This window comes from Trichechus manatus, unplaced genomic scaffold, assembly GCF_000243295.1.
Source record: "Trichechus manatus latirostris isolate Lorelei unplaced genomic scaffold, TriManLat1.0 scaffold00056, whole genome shotgun sequence".
In the NCBI taxonomy this organism is placed as follows: domain Eukaryota; kingdom Metazoa; phylum Chordata; class Mammalia; order Sirenia; family Trichechidae; genus Trichechus; species Trichechus manatus.
In genome coordinates this window covers 5,259,517-5,274,770 of record NW_004443992.1, presented here as the reverse complement: position 1 = coordinate 5,274,770, position 15,254 = coordinate 5,259,517, and the positions used below count along the sequence as shown (strand labels likewise).

The following is a 15,254-nucleotide window of genomic DNA, read 5'->3' as shown; positions in this document are numbered from 1 at the left end:
AAGATGTTTACCTGTGTTTTATTGACTATGCAAAGGCATTGGACTGTGTGGATCATAACAAATTATGGATAACATTGCAAAGAATGGGAATTCCAGAAAAATTAATTGTGCTCATGAGGAACCTGTACATAGATCAAGAGGCAGTCGTTCAAACAGAACAAGGGGATGCTGCATGGTTTAAAGTCAGGAAAGGTGTGCATCAGTGTTGTATCCTTTCACCATACTTATTCAATCTGTATGCTGAGCAAATAATCTGAGAAGCTGGACTATACGAAGAAGAACAGGGCATCAGGATTGGAGGAAGACTCATTAACAACCTGCAATATGCAGATGACACAATCTTACTTGCTGAAAGTGAAGAGGACTTGAAGCACTTACTGATGAAGATCAAAGACCACAGCCTTCAGTATAGATTACACCTCCACATAAAGAAAACAAAAATCCTCAGGGGTGGAAAGGAGGAATATGCTGTCACAGTATAGGGAGAGCAATTAGGGTCACATAACAATGTATGTATAAATTTTTGTATAAGAGACTAACTTGAAATGTAAACTTTCACTTAAACTACAACAATAAACAAAAAAGAATTTAAGAATATTCCACTCCAAATAGCCAATATTTAAAAAAAAAAAAAGCTTCGTTTTTATTTAAAAGAGTAAGCCCATTTAGAATACTTAACTATCCAAAATACCTCTTTTCCCTCGAATAGCCAAAGCAATTTTGAAGAACAAAGTAGGATGACTTACACTTCTGATTGTAAAACATACTATACAGCCACAGTAATCAGAACATCCTGGTACTGATATAATAATAGACACATAGACCAATAGAATATAGTCCAAAAATAAACCCACACATCTATGGTCAACTGATTTTCAAAAAGGGTGCTAAGTACATTCAATGGAGAAGGAAGAGTCCCTTCAATAAATAGTACTGGGAACATTGGATTTCCTCATGCAGAAGAATGAATCAGGATCCATGCCCCACACCATAACAAAAACAAATTTAAAATGGATCAAGGACTTAAACTAAAACCATAAAATTCTTCGAAGAAAATATAGGGGCATGGCTGAAGGGCCTAGTTTTTAACAATGGATTATCAGATATGATAACAAAAACATGAGTAACAAAAGACAAAATAGATCAATGGTACCTCATAAAACTACTTCTGTAACAACAAAATAAAAAAATACTTTTGTTCATCAAAGGACTTTATCAAAAAAGTGAAAAGACAACCTACAGATCGGGAGAACATTTTTGAGAACCATGTACCTGGTAAGAGTTTCACATCCAAAATACATATAAAAGTTATACAACTTAACAACAACAAGACAACCCAATCAAACAATGGACAAAGTCCCCCAAAACTATGGCCCCTAGATGCACTGTTAACCCAGAACTGAAACTATTCTTGAAGCCAACTCTTCAGACAAAGATTAGACAGGACTATAAAACAAAAAATAACACACATGAGAAATATGCTTCTTAGTTCAATCAGATATAAGAGACAAAATAGGCAGCTCCTGTCCAAAAGCAGGATGAGAATCCAGGAAGGGGCAGGAACTAGTCGAATGGACACAGGGAACCCAGGGGGGTGCGTGGGGGTAGGAGAATGTGCTGTCATATTGTGGGGATTGCAACTAATGTGTATAAATTTTTGTATGAGAAAAAAAAAAAGAAAACAAAAATCCTCACAACTGGACCAATAAGCAACATCATGATAAACGGAGAAAAGATTGAAGTTGTCAAGGTCTTCATTTTACTTGGATCCGTAATCAACACCCATGGAAGCAGCAGTCAAGAAATCAAATGACACAACGCATTGGGTGAATCTGCTGCAAAAGGCCTCTTTAAAGTGTTAAAAAGCAAAGATGTTACTTTGAAGACTAAGGTGGGCCTGACCCAAGCCATGGTGTTTTTAATTGCTTCACATGCATGTGAAAGCTGGACAATGAATAAGGAAGACCAAAGAAGAATTGATGCCTTTGAATTGTGGCATTGGTGAAGAATATTGAATATACCATGGACTGCCAAAAGAACGAACAAATCTGTCTTGGAAGAAGTACAACCAGAATGCTCCTTAGAAGCAAGGATAGTGAGACTACATCTCACATACTTTGGACATACTATCTGGAGGGACCAGTCCCTGGAGAAGGACATTGTCTTAGGCTGGGTGCTCTAGAGAAGCAAAACCAGTAAAGCATATAAATATATATGGAGAGAGATTTACATTAAAGAAACAGCTCATGTGATTGTAGAGGCTGGAACATCCGAAGTCCGTGGATTAGGATAGAGGCTTCTCCTGATTCACGTAGCTGCAGGGGCTGGCGAACCCAAGATTGGTAGGTAGGAAAGCAGGGTTCTTGCTTACAGGCTATGAATATTGACGAATCCCAAGATTGGCAGGCAAGATCACAAGGCTTCTCCTGATTGATGTAGATGCAGGGGCTGGCAAACTCAAGATAAGTAGGTCGGAGAGCAGGACTCCACTCACAGGCTGTGAAGATCGATGAATCCCAAGATTGGCAGATAAGCTGATAGCTCAAGTCCCAAGAACGGGAGGTCAGACGAACAGGAGGAAGCCGTGGGATCCAGAGCAAGCAAAAAGCCAGAACGTCTGCTTATATTCAGATGCAGGCCACACCCCCAAGGAAAGGCCTTTCAACAGATTGGCTACTCACAGCAGATCCCATCATGGGAGCGATCACATATAAACAGTGAGAATCATGGCCCAGCCAAGGTGACACACAATCTTAACTGTCACAGACATCATGCTTGGTAAAGTAGAGGGTCAGTGAAAAAGAGGAAGACCCTCAACAAGATGGATTGACACAATGGCTGCAACAATGGGCTCAAGCATAACAATGATTGTGAGGATGGCTCAGGACCAGCTAGTATTTCATTCTGTTGTTCGTAAGGTTGCTATGAGTTGGAACCGACTTGACAGCACCTAATGACAACAACAAGCAATCATGAAGTCCAATCTCATTTTTTTAGGCAAGAAAATCAAGACCCGGAAAAGATAAGAGAATTTTAAATGATCATATTAGTTAATCACAGATTTCTAGATTCATAGTCCAATGCAATATGTTGGTCAACTTCCTGTATGTCTAAAATCTTAGATAATTCTAAGATAAATGGAAGAAATTTATAACTCATGAATTTATTATTTTGTGTGTCATTAGAAGTTATTTCCTTTAGACTTACCAGAATTAAAAGCTTTGTTTAAACTTTTTTAATGTTCACTTTTCAAAGTTGGTAACTTAATAGCACTTCAACTTCGCCTCTAAGGGAGTCTCCTTTCTCCCCATCAGCCCCTTCAGGGAGGCCTGAGGAATTTACTCAGGGTCTTTACCTCCCTTTTATATATCATCTTGGACTTATTATTCAAAGGAAGAAGATTCCAGGATTTCTGCTCTATCAGCCCAGGTGATAAAGGACAGACTGAGGTAAAGCAGGCCTGAGAAGCAGAATTGTAGATATGAGAAAGGAATATGAAAGGGAACTTTGGACTTTGCAAAGGTTTTTGTGGAAGCACAGTTCTTAAACTTCCTCTGTCTCATTAAGAACTGGAGGCTAGCAATATCTAGACTAAAAGTCAACGAGCAGGGAAGCTGTCCAAGAAAAACAAGAGGGAGCTGGCTGGGTTCTCAGGGTGGATCCAGGGTCTGGCCCGCCACTTTGTTTTTTTGTTTGCTTGTTTTCATGAGCTCAGTGGTATATGTTCAAGGGCTTAATTGTATCCATTTACTTAGGGATCATCAGTCCTTGGGGAGTTGATTCATGCTAACCAGGCTCCTAGGGAATGGACTAATAAAACAGAAAGTTAACTGATTCATTGACAAAGAGAAATGCCAGGCCTTCTGGTCAACACATTCTGTTCCATTAGAAAAGTATACTTGGGAAACCAAGTAGAGTACAGCTCGGTGAATCTAATATCAGAGGAAGGGAAACCAGTGATCTCAAGCTACACTCTCTTGATGCACCTTTCTGCACTGTAGGAATGTACCGCTAAGATGATTGAATACTCATCTTAGCTAGATAGGACCCTCACTCCCTTAGATTAAAAAAGATAATAAATATAATGTACTTAGTACAATACTTGGTGCATAAGGAGCACTCATTTAATACAAGCTATTGTTATTATGGTGCTATAGATATTCTGACAATTATGCATAGTGGGCCAACAGTATGGGCTTTGGAATCAGACTCTTGCTCCACTACTCCATACACCCACCTGTATGACAGTGGGAAGTTTACTTAACCTCTTGTACCTCAGTTCCTCTATCAGTAAAATGGGTGTAATAACAATAACATTATAGGATTATCCTTATAATTAACTAATATATTACATGAATATCACCTTACTGCTTATAGTAAGCACCAAATGGTCACTATTAATAAGAAAAATAACAAACACTTACATAGCATTTTTACATGCCAGACACTGCTATATATATGTATATTTTAAGTCCTCACTATAATTCTATGGGAGTCCCTAGGTGGTGCAAATAGTTAATATGCTTGGCTGTCAACCTAAAGGTTGGAGGTTTGAGTCCACGCAGAGGCATCTTGGAAGAAAGGCCTGGCAATTTACTTTTGAAAAATCAGCCACTGAAAACCCATGGAGCACAGTTCTACTCTGACACACATGGGAGTGCTATAACTTGAAATTGGCTCACCAGGCAACTGGTTTGTTTTTTCATAACTCTGTGAGGTGGGGAATTTGACAATGGCAGATTATATTCACCAATATCTGAGGAGGTTTATACCTGTCCCACTCAACTAAAGTCAGATTTGACCATTTGGATTGCTTTGTCAGTCAAATGTGAATGGAAGGGACAAGAGAAGCCACTGGGAAGAAACTTTTAAATTTAAATTTTAAAGCAAATTTGTGTTTCCCTGACTCTGGGATTGCAGCAGCATTTTTTGAGGTGACGTCCCCCATTAGCCTGGGTTCCTCCTCCATGACTATGATGAAGCAAAGTCCTTTGCTGACCCATGATGGACATGTAATGTGAGCAAAAGTAAGCCATTGTTTTAAGCCATTGATATTTTCAGGGTTTTTGTTACCACAGCACACAGCCCATTCTGACCGATTCAAGAGCATAAAGACAAAGAAATTTTCCTAAGGCCGCACAGCTAGAAAGCATCTGGCTCCAGAGTCTGTACTCTTAATCACTTTGCTTTGTTTCTCAATAATTGATGTGAATATCAATATTAAGAATAATTTATTATTAATGCAGTTTCATTGTTTAGGGGTCTGTTTAAGGAGGAAACCTAGCCCTTTCCCGGCTCCTACTGCAATGACAGCCAGCTGCTGCTAGGCACAGCAATGGAGGACAACATGGACGACACTGGATATGTTCCCTCTTTATATACCTTCACAGCGGCCCCAGGGGCATGGCAACCATGGTTTCTAGAAGCACCTAGCTTGATCCCTCAATAGTGTTTCATAGAACAATTTAAAATATCTACGTCCATTCATTTGAGGTTGATCTCATTCTTGCTCTCACTCGGTCCTTAAGAGATAGATGTTTTCCCCTAATACTTCTTTTCCCATTAGCCCATCATCTTGTTTCCCTTCTTCTTCTATCTCTCATCTGTGAGCAGAGCTTCAACTATGTTTGAAGGCTCTATTAGAAAGAACCAACTGCCCATCTGTCAATTTGTAGTACTGTAGTGGCTTGCATGTTACTGTGATGTTGGAAGCCATGTCACTGGTATTTCAAATATCAGCAGGGTCACCCATGGTGGACAGGTTTCAGCAGAACTTTCAGACTAAGACAGACTAGGAAGAAAGGCCTGATGATCTACTTTCAAAAATTAAGTCAATGAAAACCTTATGGATCACAACAGAATATTGCCCAATATAGTGCTGGAAGATGAGTCTCCTAGGCTGGAAGACAATCAAAATACACAGTGGCCGCAAGGTGGTGCAAGGATGGACTCGAGCATACTAATGATCATAAAGATGGTGGAGGAGCAGGCAGTGTTTCATTCTGTTGTACACAGAGTCGCCAAGAGTCAGAGCCAACTCAGTGCAGCTAACAACAACAAATTAGAAAGTATATTACTACATTGACATTTACGACATTTCCATTATATAGCAAGATTCCCCAGAATTGTGAGGGCCTGAAACTTGAGGATTGGATGAGGGAATCGGCCTGGGTTAGAAACACAAGTACTCAAGAAAGAGAAGCTTCAGCCTTGGCTCTTTCCAAGGAAAACCAAAATGTTATCAAGATAAAAGTAGGAGGAGAAAAAGCTTAAGCAGTGACAAAAATCCAAAAAGTTAGGTGGAAAAAGCTCAATCGTATCTTTTAAACATAAATCTATAAAGGATATCCAGCTTTATTGAATATGCTGGAATGTTTTAAATTATAAGCTGGAAATCTATCTAGCAAAAGCATAAATACATATCATTTAATAGGAATGCCCATTGAGGAAATAATAGTTTTATTCATTATTTATTCAATACATATCTTCAACTAGTAATCAGTGGAACTCATGAACAAATAAGAAGGAAGTCTACTTCTTAACCCTTTTACTTCTTCTTAAACTCTTATGATCACCCATTTCATATATTTTCCTTTATAATAAAACATTTTCTAATTGTATTTCTCCAATATTATTTTTTTATACATCTCCACATGACACTTCTCTAGCTGCTAAAATTGATTTTTTCATCAAACTTTTTAAAAAGTAAAAAAAATAATCTGTTGCCGTCGAATTGATTCAGACTCATAGTGACTCTATAGGATAGAGTACAAGTGCCCCCTAGGGTTTCCAAGGAGTGGCTGGTGGATTCGAACTGCCGACCTTTCGGTTAGCAGCCAAGCTTTTAACCATTGAGCCACCAGGGCTCCTAAAGAAGTAAAGATAATAGAAACCTCTTTAAAATACCTAACAGGCCAAGTTAGAGAAATATATCTTCAGAAGGCTGGCTAAACCTCTACTGTCACGGTTCATTCTAATTACATTTTTATGTATGTAACTGACCACCTTTCAAATATAACCTTTCAAGTTATTTTTGTACTTACAGAGTCAAATCACTCTGGGTGGAGTCCAAGACTTTAAATTAATTCCACTTCATAGCAAATAGTGTTCTATCAGTGATATAGTACAAATTCATATCTGTCTACCGAGAGAAGCTCTTCAGAACTGTCACGAGGAAAACACTTCCAAAAATAATGACCATTTACCACAATAGGTTGGCTATGCAAGTGAAATTGTAGTATCTCTTTCTGGACAGCCTTAAAAACCAGAAAAATATCTCCTTGTGAGATTTCAATATTATGTTAACAATCAAAGAAAACTCATTCCTGAAGGACATCATGGAGACAAAAAACAGATGGAAGGAACTATTAATGTGTGAGGGTGGAATGAGATGGAGCTATCTTCATGCAACGATTATCTTCAAAAGATACTTAGGACTGAGTCATTCAGACATCCATTATTATATTACCCCAAACAAACATGGTGGCTATTTAAGGAGCTCAATTTTGTACACAATTTTGAAAGAAAAAGGTAGAGAGAAGAAAATGGCTTATAGTTGGGTATTGACATACGGCAAAACTGTGGGGAAATACAAAAATCTGCTACACAAATTCCTACTGTGGACATATGCAAGGTGCTAGAATATAAATTAAAGAAAAATACACATATGGGAGCTTCCAGGACCATCCTGATTTCAGCCTACTCGCTAGATTCTAAGTTCTAATCACTGATTTGGAAGATTGGGGCACTATAATTATAATTCATATTTGTTATATTGCAAAACTATTCATCATTCTCTCTGGCTTCCCTGTCATTTATTAGTATCAGATCAATGTAATGCTGAATTGCAGAAAACATAAAAAGAACTTAGTTTTCAGTCTGAGTTCAATTTGTCTCTAAAGCCAATGCCCCTTTCTACCACTCTCTGCTGCCAACCCACCACCATTTCCCCTGAGGGCATCTTTCTCATTTTTTCCAGCTCTTTTACTCATTGGAAATTACACTGGAATTAAATAGTTTTAGATACATGAATCCACATACCCATTGCCACTGAGCTGATTTTCACTCATAGCAACCCTATAGGACAGAGTAGAACTGCCCCATAGGGTCTCCAAGACTGTAATCTTTATGGGAGCAGACTGCCACATCTTTCTCCTGCAGAGCAGCTGGTGGGTTTGAACTTCCCACCTTTCATTCATCAGCCAAGCTCTTTAACCACTGCATCACTAGGGCTCCTTTGAATCCACATACTCACCTAATATTCGTCGATTCCCATACCCCCTCCCCCAGACAACGGGGAGTACTTGTCTAAACCAAATGTAAGGAAATTTTTTCAGTAAGCAATGCAGAATTTGATAGGTGATCCCTGCCATATCCTACTAATTCAGTGGTTATGTTTTACCAGGGTGGTTATTACTAATTGAACTAGCTGTAAACAATGTAGTGACTTCAGCAAAGGAGAATGTATTGAAAGACTACGAGGAGCTCTGAAAATCAAAAGGAAGGCTGGAGAACCAAGCAGGAACTAAGATAGCTCCAGATTCAAGATATAAACTAAAGGAAGAATCTTATAAAGGGGCATCGGCTCAGAGTAGCACCGCTGGAACTAACAGTCTCCAACAGACTGAGATCTCTTTGTCTCTTAGCTAGAAATTTGAACTCCAAGGAGGGAGTAGTCACCCAGCTTGGGTTGGATCATTTGTCTAGCTCTTGGGAAAGGGTACCTGATTAACAGGCTCACCAAATTCAATAGGGAGGAAAAGGAAATAGTGGAAATCTGGAAATATCCACTCCTCTTATAAATTCCTAGTGCTTAAGCTGAAATACCCAGAAGCTAGTATATGAACTATAATAAAAGATCAATTCTATTTTAAAAGACCTGCCTTGGAGTAATTTGCCCAGCACTTGTATTTGCTCAGCTACATCTAGCAATCAGCATCTATAACTAAACCCAAACCAACACACAAACCTCAGACAACCGTTGTTTTTGTTGTGTGGTTGTTAGCTGCTATCTAGTCAGCCCCTTATTCCTGGCAACCCCAGGCACAATGGAGCAAAACACTGCCTGGTGCTGCACCATCCCCATGATCAGGTGCGGATCGGACTCTTGGGATCTATGGGGCTTTAACTGGCTGATTTTCAGAAGTAGATCTCCAGGCCCTTCCTCCTACTCCGTCTTAGTCTGGAAGCTCCACTGAAACCTGTTTCATATCACAGCAACATGCAAGCCTCCACTGACGGACGGGTGGGACTTGTGCATGAGGTGCATGGGCCAGAAATCAAACCCAGGTTTCCCAAACGGAACATGAAGATTCTACCACCAAACCACCACTGCCCCTCTTTGGACTTAAATCAGAAGTTAACAAAGAAAGAAAGAAACAACAACCATAAACCCTGTTCCTCCAAAAGTCATCCTCACCTAGCAAAACACAAACAAACAAAAAGTAACAGCTAACACATACAGTGTCTAGTTTTGTGTACTGTGACTTAGAACTTTTGTATATATTATCTAATTCTCACAGAAGCCTGGACGTAGGTATTATCACCCTCAGAGACATTTAATAACTTGGCTGAAGTCTCACAACACTCAGGCAGTCTGCACACAGAACCTGCACTCTTACCCCTGTACCAGGCTGCCTGGACTGAGGGGGACTCAGACACACTGGATTGAATTTTACAGAGGCAGGGCAGAGTGATGGTTAGAACTATGGGCACGGGTTAAAATCCCAGCTCTGCCATTTACTAGGAGTGTGACTCCAGTCCAGAAACTGAAACTTCCCCAAGCCTCAATTTCCTCATCTGTGAAATGGGGAGAGTAATATCAGGGTTAACGTGTTGTTGTGAGGCCACACAGTTATTGCAAGGAGGAAATGACAAATGTATATAAAGAACTTAGCTGTGAGTGCTTGTCACATATGAAGTGCTGAATAATCAACGGCTAGGGTGCACCTGACCAAGCCATGGTATTTTCAATCACTTCATATGCATGCGAAAGCTGAACAATGAATGAGGAAGACTGAAGAAGAATTCATGCCTCTGAATTATGGTGTTGGCAAAGAATATTGAATATACCATGGACTGCCAGAGGAATGTCCGAATCTGTCTTGAAAGAAGTACAGCCAGAATGTTCCTTAGAAGCAAGGATGATGAGACTACATCTCACATACTTTGGACATGTTATCAGTAGGGACTAACCCCTGGAGAATGACATCATGCTTGGTAAAGTAGAGGGTCAGTGAAAAAGAGGAAGGCCCTCAATGAGATGAATTGACACAGTGGCTGCAACAATGGGCTCAAACATAGCAATGACTGTGAGGATGGCACAGGACCAGGCAACATTTTGCTGTGTTATACACAGGGTCACTATAAGTCAGAAGCCATTCGATGGCATCTAACAACAACAACATTATTAGTTATATATCCATCTCCCCTTGTAGACCAGACCTAAGGCACACGTAATGCTCTTTTGGTATTTGTATCCCTAGGACCTTTTTTTTTAGCAACTGGCACATTAACAAGCCCACATAAATTTCTGCTGAACAAAAAATATTTATACCATGGATCACCCTGCCTGTTGTACTCTAGTGTTATAATAAGCTCATCTTTATATGAGTACTATAGCTCCTCCCTGCCCCTTAAGCAAACGATGCCTGTCTTCCCCCGTAGACTGTTAACTTCATGAGGTCAGGGACTATGTCTCTTTTGTTTTCCACGTATCCTTAATGCCTAGCACAGAGATCGGTACATAGCAGGGGCTTAATAAATATCTGTGGACTGAATTTTTAATAAACTTATGTGATATGTTTTACAGCTCACCTAGTACTTTCATAAACGTGAACAGCATCTCTGCAGAGCAGGCTAAAGGCACAGGCTCTAGAGCCAAACTGCCTGGGTTCAAACACCAGCTCCACCATTTACCAGCTGGGTGACCTTAGTTAATATACATAAGCTTTCAATGCCTCAGTTTTTGCACCTGGAAGACAAAATGATAATAGTATTGGGTTGCTCTGACTATTAAATTATTAATTCATGTAAACCTCATAAAATAGTGTCTGGCACATAATAAGTGTTCTTTAAATGTTAGCAATTATTAACATTGTCTGTGGCTGTTTTCTTTTTTTTCTCCCATCACATGCCAAGAGTAAATTAGTCCAACTCTCTAAACCATTTCTCCCTTCATGTGAGAAAATATAAAAGTGGCATCTTTACTTCAAAATTCCAAACTTAATTTACAGCAGAGGCCAAACTATAATCTCAAGAAAATGACTTCTGAGACTATTTGCAAAAAGCAATGTATTTATAGAGACTGTCTTAAGATAATCCTAAATGCCCCCAGTTATTCTGTAGTTTAAGTCACTTCCAAGTCACTTGTGTTGGATACCAGCAACATTTGCTGTGACTCTTTCCACAAACAATAACAGCCATATTGTCTTGAGCAGAAGTGTCCATGGGTGTAAAAACACACTTGCACAAACACCAGGCAATGGAATTAGGTCTCACACACATGCTGCCCTCTGCCTCCACTGCAAACCTCACTGCCCTGTTAAGGAGAAAAGCTTACCCGTCCCAATGTGCATCTCCCCAGCTCAGAGCAAGAACCAGTAATCAAGCCACAGTATATTTAAAAATCCAAACACCATGTTTAACCACCAACGCTTCTCTACATGTTGGAGAGATGAGGAGGAGAAAACAAAGGCAAAGGGGGAAGCTGAATATTTAATGTACCTTCAATACTGTAATGTTCCAAGCAAAACTCTCAGTTGCCTTGTTGAGTTTTCTTCCTTTCAAGCCTTCTTTTGCCCCCAGATTATGAAGTTCTTCATGGAATTCCATCCCTTTGAATATACAAGAAATATTTGTATAAATTTCAGAAAATGGGCATTTTATCATGAAAATATTATTAGTAAAAATATAGTTTCCCATTCCTGTCCTTCTCTCATAATTTCTAAATCCCTAAATTGAATTCTCCCTCCCATTATGTTCATCCCCACCAAATGTCTGTCCTTAGGGGAAAACCAACAATAATCAATGCCATTCAGCTAAATTACATTTTAAACATTGATAAAGACATCAGACATTATGAAGCAAATTCTTCCAACAGGTTACATCCATTTTGTTTGTCCTCTTCCTGGTTTTTTGTGTGAAATGATGTGATGTATGAATGGTAACTATATGTCATGAGTACACATATCTCACTTTTCCTTATAAACCAACATATAGCCTAGCAGTAGAGGCACTGGATGCCACATAGACAAAAATTGGTAGGTAATTAGTCAAGGTTGATTAAAAATAAAAAATTTAAAAAAAAATCATTCCTGGAAAAATCTTAATGTTTCATATTTGAGAATGAATATAAAATACTTCTAGCTCAACCATTCATTCAAGCTTGAATGCTGTAGAAAACACCACCATTGTCTGTTTCTTCAGCCTTGTTTTAGCATCTCAGGGATGGAAAACATGTTCTGTTCTGGACTGCTCATTCCATCTTTGGAAAAGTTATGACTGATATCAAGTCAAAATCTCCCTCCCTGGAACTTCTACTCCCTGGTGCTGGCTGGACCCTCACCAAGTTCTAATCTCTTTTCCATAGTACAGATCTTTAAAATATGTGATGGAAGATGTTAGATAAAGCCTTGAATGTTTTCTTCTCTAGATTAAACATTCCCCATTCTAACATGCTCCAGTTCAGTAATGTCTCTGTCATGGATTGAATTATGTCCCCCAAAAAATGTGTGTATCAGTTTGGCTGGGCCATGATTCCTGGAATTGTGTGATCTTCCTACATGTTGTAAATCCTGCCTGTATGATGTTAATGAGGAAGGATGGGTGGTAGTTGTGTTAGTAAGGCAGGACCCAATCTACAAGATTGGATTGTGTCCTGAGGCAATCTCTTGAGATATAAAAGAGAGAAGTGAGCAGAGAGACAGGGGGATCTCATACCACCAAGAAAGCAGCGCCAGGAGCAGAGGGCATCCTTTGGACCTGGGGTCCCTGCATGAAGAAGCTACTTGTCCAGGGGATCACTGATGAGAAGAAGGCTGATGGAGAGAGAAAGCCTTCCCCTGGAGCTGATGCCCTGAATTTGGACTTCGAGCCTATTTTATAGTGAGGAAGTAAACTTCTCTTTGTTAAAGCCATCCACTTGTGGTATTTCTGTTCTAGCAGCACTAGATGACTAAGACAGTCTCCTCTTAAGGATGGCATCCTGGCAGAACCACTGTGTTGCACAGCTTCCTAGAGTTGAGTAGTGTGGAGGACCTGCATCCAGGAGTGAGCATCGTATTCAAGGTGGGTTTGAAGCATCCCACCTAAGGTAGGGGCTTACCACCACCCTCCTTTGCCTAGTTACTATACTTTTATTAGCACAGTCTAAAACCACATTTTTCTACTGCTCTATCACTTCATACAGAAGGGGAACACAGCATATAGTTAAGAGTATAACTTCACATCCTGGGTTTATATTCTAGCTTTTCCACTTATAAGCTATACAAGCTTGAGCGAGTTGCTGAAACTCCCTGAGCTTCAGTTTCCTCATTAGTGACATGATGATAATGAGAGTATTTACCTTATGGGATATGGTGAAGATTGAGTGAATACATATAAAGCTCATGTAAAGCTCTTAAAGCAGTGCCTGGCACATAGTAAGCATTATGTCAGTATCTGGTGTTAATTATTTTTGTGCTATCGGCCAACTGGAACATCTAAGCCTGCTGGTCAGTCACTTCAAATCACCGTTTTAAATTGGTCTGGGTTCAAAGGTCAGCATCACCACATGTTGATGTAGGTTCTTGGGTATTGGTTAACCACTCAAAATGTCAGATGCCTCATCTGTAAGTTAGAAATAATAATGACTATCTAGCAAAGTTGTTACGAAGATTAAGTAAGATGGTGCATTGCTTAGTACTGCATATACATATATGTCTAGAAATGGTTTCTGTTGTCATTTTCCTCATCATAATCTTTATCGTGTGTGGATAAAGGAGCACATGAATCCAAGAGATATAAAAGCACAGAGGTGTGGATGAGGATGAACATAAACAGGTGTCCCTCACAGATATATGATCCATCACATCCTTAAAGAAAGAACAAATCTAAAAGGAGGACTAGTAAATGGGGAAAAGCCTAGAAGATTAATAGGATTATGGTTCAAATTATAAAATTGGAGTGAGCCTTAAGGGGCAATGTGGAACCATAGTTTCCATTCCAATAGTAAAAGGTTTTAATAGATTCCCCAAACTAAAGAAGTAGATTCAGAAACTCTCACCATTCAAAACATCTTCAGGTTCCACCCTACTTTCCTGTGTATTATCACCTAGATTTCAACAAAGACTTTAGTGTAATTCAAAGTATACTTAAACTATGGTATAAAATATTTGAGTTTTAAGAGAAAGAACAGACTCTTTAAAAAAAAATCTGCCAAAAATTATCATCATGGTTTCTAAAACAAAATAGAAAAAAAATTACCTGTTTTCTGACACTGTAAAATCTTTTCATGGACTGTGTCTGCCATTTCTATGAGAAACCGGTTCTCTTGAATCATCTGTCACAAAATAAATATCAAAAAGTGGTTGTCAGAATCCTTAAAATGGTTCATTGGGAAGATGAGACATATAGGGAGACCCATGTGATCCTGCCAGTAATAGGGATCCATGATCTCAACCACAAGAGATGGGGGAGGGAAAGATAACCTCTGCTCCAACTATCATCCATTCCAACATTGCAGCTTGAGTTACCTTCCTTATGATTGCTCCAAATATGTGATATACCTAACACACAATGAGTGCCAAATAAATAAATGTTAAATAAACGAATACTCATCCTTTAAGTCCAGATCATATTATTTCCTCCATGAACACTCTGATACCTCATTCCCTAACTCCAAAGATTACTGCCACATCAAGGCAAATGGTATTGGAACAACAGTAATGAGAAACAGTATAGGGAATCATCTACTGATGACCTAAATGATAACTTAACACATCATTGAAATTGGCAGCTTGGATTTGGGGGTCCAAAGACGGCAGAGGTGTGGTTCTCCCTCAAGCAGGGCTATGCTAGCAAGAATGAGGAGGGGGTCATATGTCAGAGCCAGGAACTCAGGAGAGCTTATAAACCAAACAACAACAACAAAAAAAACCCAAACTCATTGCCATCGAGTCAATTCTGACTCATAGTGACACTACAGGATAGAGTAGAACTGTCCCCTAGGGTTTCCAAGGCTGTAAATCTTTATGGAAGCAGACTTCCACATCTTT

At 39.3% G+C, this 15,254-nt stretch overlaps 1 protein-coding gene across 3 annotated transcripts in view; it reads right to left on the bottom strand.

The window, feature by feature from the left end:
- Positions 1 to 15,254, bottom strand: part of PLCL1 (phospholipase C like 1 (inactive)) — a 390,794-nt gene that overhangs the window by 65,727 nt on the left and 309,813 nt on the right. For 2 of the 3 annotated variants that reach the window (XM_023732952.1, XM_004378194.2), the window contains exons 4-5: positions 14,464 to 14,539; positions 11,725 to 11,834 (exon numbers count right to left, since the gene is read on the bottom strand). In XM_023732952.1, the coding sequence (XP_023588720.1) occupies positions 11,725 to 11,834; positions 14,464 to 14,539 (186 nt within the window). Of the gene's footprint in view, positions 1 to 11,724; positions 11,835 to 13,564; positions 13,828 to 14,263; positions 14,312 to 14,463; positions 14,540 to 15,254 lie in introns of those variants that run through there. The other variant, XR_002824409.1, reaches the window with a different exon arrangement.